This window comes from Penaeus chinensis, chromosome 21 (genome assembly GCF_019202785.1).
Source record: "Penaeus chinensis breed Huanghai No. 1 chromosome 21, ASM1920278v2, whole genome shotgun sequence".
NCBI lineage: Eukaryota > Metazoa > Arthropoda > Malacostraca > Decapoda > Penaeidae > Penaeus > Penaeus chinensis.
This window is the reverse complement of record NC_061839.1, coordinates 25,953,881-25,958,880: the sequence shown is the minus strand read 5'-3', so window position 1 is coordinate 25,958,880 and position 5,000 is coordinate 25,953,881. Positions and strand designations below refer to the sequence as shown.

Sequence of the window (5,000 nt, the reverse complement as noted above, 5' to 3'; positions counted from 1 at the left end):
GCCCATCACAGACTCACAGATAGAGTGGGTTATTAATATTTTCCCAGCTCATTTTGCTTCATAAAGTACGGCAAGTAAGGTAGAGAGACCCACCCGTCAATTGAAGTCTGTATGCGCAGCTTGACATGTTACCTCGGCAGAATTTTTTACCCGAGAAGATTCGCTCGCGAATTGTTTTCACGTCACCATTCATTAGTGCATCATTCTGTCGCATATCATTAAATGTTAAATTCAATGTAGTACTTGAAATAATTTTGTATTACTTCTATAGCTAGTTTATTGCAATTATTGCCACAGGATAAAATAGGTCGGGAACCACTGCCCTAGATGATCGATTACCCAAACAATTAGCTATCGCCAAGACCAGACATTACAAGCTCCCACCTGGACAGCCCACCTGAGGTTAATGGTTAATGCTTTATAACAAATGTGCTAGACATCAAAAGCAATACAGCACTATGGTAAAGTATTATGGTGGAAAGGATTTAAGTTCTTTATCAAAACAAAATGTCTTAAATTTCAACGGTCATGGTATTATAAGATAGTTTGGTAGTTGAGGGGTGGAAAGAGAGGAAGTGAATGGGGTAGGATTGGGATTAATAGAAAGGAGAAGGGTTTTGGATGAAAGGTGATTAAATGAAATGGAGGACATTTATGCATCTGAGGAAGGAAAATAGGTAGGGGGAGTCAGTGAGGATGTATGACAGGTTGAACAGTCGAGGGAGAGAAAACAAGGAAAAGCAAGGGTACGGGCTCTAACAAAGTGTGGGCTAAATAATAGGATATGTTGGACTGAGAGAAGACCATTGCACGAGGAGCATAGATGTGGGTTGGAGCATGATATGAGTTATGAGTGTGTAAGGCGAGCGTGACCTATTTGTAAATGGGTAAGGGCAGTTTCACAGCATCTGTTCTGGTGGTATGGTGCTGACGAAGGAGAGATGCAAGGTTTTATGGTTTGTAGTTTATTGGTGGTCAGTCCTGACCAGAAAGATTGCTAATGGAAAGTTTTGAAGTGAGAGTAGAAGTTGGTGGCTGGGATGTGGACAAGGATCATGCCAAGGCAACTACTTTTTCATTGCCAGGGATCTCGACATAGCTGGTTATTCAGCTAAATTTATCTGTTTTCTGTCATGTGGACAGAAAAAAACATTTGATCCTGTATTTTATGGACTATAGGGTTGATAGGGTGTGTGGATTCTATATATGATATTGAGTTGGGTGAGTCAGTGAAGATGGTGAAGGAAGACATGTTGCAAAGTAAAGAAGATAGCATAAAGTTCTGTTGTAAGGACACTCGATTCAAGAGGAAGGGGAAAGTTAAATGTGTGAGAGGGAAAGACTACAGCAAAATAAGTACCCAGAGTGGATTTGGAGCCATCTGTATAAACATGGTACTGGAGGAGTGACTAGAGATATGTGCAAAAAAAAGTGTGATGATGATAGAAGGTGGGATGCTTGATTTGGGTGAGTCAAGGAAAATAGAAGAGCGATTACAGGAGGAAGGTATTAGCAAGGGAGGAAATTATCAGAGAAAAAGGAAGGGATCAGGGATGAGGAATGGGTGAATAGGAAAGCAGAGCATCTATACGAACTGGGAAAGGGGCAGGTGAACGTGGAGAAGAGAAGATATGAAGAAGTTACTGAGAGACAGTTAGCTTATAGAGAGAAGGGGATGATAGGCCTGATTCACTGTATTGGCTCTCAACTGAAGAGGATCGTAAGGCACCTAGGGCTAAACGGAGACGACAGTGGTGGATTGTGTCAAGTTCAGTGAGAAGGGAGGCAGAGGCAGAATATATATGGCAGCCATAATCAAGGGTGGAAAGGATTATGGTAATATGGAGATGGAGGAGTGTATTGTTGTTTGAACCCCAGGTTATGTGACAGAGGGGCTGTAGGTGTCGAAGGCGATGGAGAGTTTTTTTGGTGTGAATTTAGTAGGATAAGGTGAGTATCGGAGAGAGAGTGCTCTAAGGAGCGACCTTAGGAAGTAACAGTGAAGTCCAGCGTGTGGTGACAGTTAAAGTCTCCAGCTATCAGGAAAGGTGGTTAGAGATGGGAAGTCAATAGGAGAGGAAGGGGAGAAATAGACTGAAATGATTGTGATCCAGAGGTGGTTAAAAGTCTGGATAACTGTGCAAGGTATGGTAGTTTGTGAGTGAGGGAATGATACAAAATGGTAATTGGGTATTGGTACTGCAAAATCTGCGAGAGAGGTTTCTTGGAGGCAGACAGTGGATGGGTTATAAGAAGATAGGAGGTGGCAAAGGTCAGGTCTGTGAAAACGGAAACCTCGACTGTTCCATTGTAGAAGAGTCATTGTGAATCAATCAGCAAGTGATAAGGGTAGGGATGGATGTCTGAGAGGTAAGAGGAGGAGCATCTGGGGGATAGGTAGTCACTTTGATTGTAACTGGAATCAGGGTAGAGAAATTGGAAGATGTATGAGAGAGAGGAACTTTCTATTGGGTTATAGTTAGGAAGTGTCTGATGTCTTCAAGGGTTTCTGCAGGGAATTTGTGTGGGGAGGTTTGGAGAAAAAAAAATATGAGGAGGTGAAGAGTAGAAGATGGGGTGGAACGTTTGGATTGTCTGGTGCAATAAGTATGGCGAGGAGTAGGGAGAGACATAGAGGCAGTTGTGGATATAGGAGTGTCTGGATTTTGAATGGAAAAAGGATTTGACTAGGATTTGGGGAAAGTAGAGGTGGGAAGTTGAAGAGTAGCGGGTAGTGATACTGAGGAAGATGTAGAGACCACTTGGGTAGGGGGATAGGAGTGGAATGAAAGATGGAATTAGAGTAGGAAGTGATAGAAAAGCCTAGTTGGCGTGCTTCTTGTGTGGCCTTTTGTAAAGTGAAGCCAAGTTTGTATCTCAGAACTGCTACCTCAGACTCAGATTTGTAGGCAGGGCAGCCCCTATAAAATTCAGTATGGGAACCACTGCAATTGGCACATATACGTGACACTTCCGACATTGATGGGGTGGGGGTTGATGTGGTCTGACGACACAATATTCTCCTTCTATATAGACACCTTATGGGGAAGGTCATGTCTACAAAATGCAATTTTGGCAATATTGAAGTGGGACTTACAGCAGCCTCTGGGGGGAATAATGTAGCACTGTACTGGTACTGCATCATAGTCAGCAAGTGAGGCAAGTAGGTCGTCTTCACAGTCTACCAAATCTTTGTCGTATACTGGGCAATCAGCCAGGGAGATGAAATCTATCATGGAAGATAGTTCATGGGCCTGAGACTCTGATTTAACTGTGACAAGACGTGGGCGTTTGGGGCGACTGCAGAAGGAAACTTTGCCTACTTGTTTTTTGAGATTGTTGAAAGAGGAGGTTATTACGGTAATAAGGGGCTGTTGGGGAATCACAAAAAATTGGTCGCACTTAGCTGGGATAAATAGAGTACTCAAGATTTGTAGAAATGGGAATTGCAGAGGGGCGAGGACGGGAGAAGGATGGAGTGGTGTGTAGTGAGACAGTACTGTAATAAGACTTGTAATAAGGGAGCTGAGGAGGTAGAAAATGATGATTAAGCTGGAGGTGGGTTGGAGGATATTGGGAGTGAGGAAGGGGTGTCTTTTGAAGGGTAAGTTATAACCTAGGTAGGTGATTCGGGTTGGGTTAAGTTGACATCACATGTCGAGGAGGGGGGTGTAGTAGCAGTGGTCGGAGTCGTGAGCATAGGAGAGTCAGAGGTCGGTAAACTAGAGGAGTTAGATTCAGAGAGGCTAGTTGATAGAGGGACAAGCCTCTATGCCCCTAAAAAGGGTCAAAATCTTAATTACTGGCCATGGTAAGCCTGAAATATGTGGGGGAAATAAAAGGCCCACCCCACATGGCCCGCTTGAAGGGTAAGGGCTAAACAATTAACTTAGGGAATACCGTGCCCATGGCTCCCTGAGACCGTTCATGACCGGCACAAAGTCAGCCGTTCATCCTTTCAACACGGCTCACACTCCTTAGGAATTGGACAGGGAACATTAGAGAATGAAAGGGGAAGGAGAAAACACCGTGCAAAATTAGTTGAAGCAAGGGCTGAGGCTCAAGGTAGGGAAAATCCCTAGCATTGGATCTCAGTCTTCGTCTCCTAAGCTCCTTCACGACAACAGCCTGAGATTAAACCGCGTGCAATCACCACTGCCACCACCACCTATTTAAGGAATTGGGATTTTTATTTTTCTATACGCTGGTAATGACTGATGTTAATATAAAATGCTAGTATTAATCTCTCTCTCTTAATGTAAATGTAAAATGTCACACACACACACACACACACACACACACACACACACACTTTTAGTCTTTTTCCATAACTTACCAACCTCCTTAGCTAATTTCCTACAGCTCCTCACCCCATTATCTTTTCTTTCATTATTATTTCCTTTCCTTGTTTGTTTCCTTTCTCTCCCCTTTTTTTTTTTTTCTTCTTCTTTTCCATTTCACTTACCCACTCCCATCACTGTCAGATTCTGTTCTCCTTGTCATAAGGATATATGTATAAATATATTTTTGTTTTTTTTACCAATCCAATAAACTTCTTTTCAGGAGTGGTCACTTGCAATCATGTTGTACAAATCTCCATATGCTTCCCAAGTCCGGCGGTTCTTGCAAGACCTGGACTTTGAGGTTCTGCAAAGTATTGCATCGACTGCGACAGATAGGAAGATCGAAGTATCTTCAAATAAAGGTATTTTTACCCTTTTTGTCACTGTGTCTCTTCTTATTTTATTTTTCTTCTTCTTTTCCTCCTCCTCCTCCTCCTCCTCCTTCTTCCACTCCTTCTTCTCCTTCTCTTCCTTCCCCCTTCTCCTCTTCCTGCCCTTCCTTACCCTCCTCTTCCGCCCTTTTCTTCCCCTCCTTCCCTTTCTCCTCCTCCCCCCCCCCCCCTTCCTTCCTTTCCTCTTCCTCCTTCCCTTCTTCCTCCTCCTCTTCTTACTCCTATTCCTCCCCTTCCTCCTATTCCTCCTCCTCCTCCTCCTACT

General features: G+C 43.4%; 1 protein-coding gene across 1 annotated transcript in view; it reads left to right on the top strand.

Annotated features, from left to right (window-relative positions):
- The window catches only part of LOC125036709, a 16,121-nt gene that overhangs the window by 2,602 nt on the left and 8,519 nt on the right, over positions 1–5,000 (top strand). The window contains exon 2 of the mRNA XM_047629532.1: positions 4,564–4,705. Coding sequence (XP_047485488.1) covers positions 4,582–4,705 — 124 coding nt within the window. The 5' untranslated portion in view covers positions 4,564–4,581. The remainder of the gene's footprint in view (positions 1–4,563; positions 4,706–5,000) is intronic.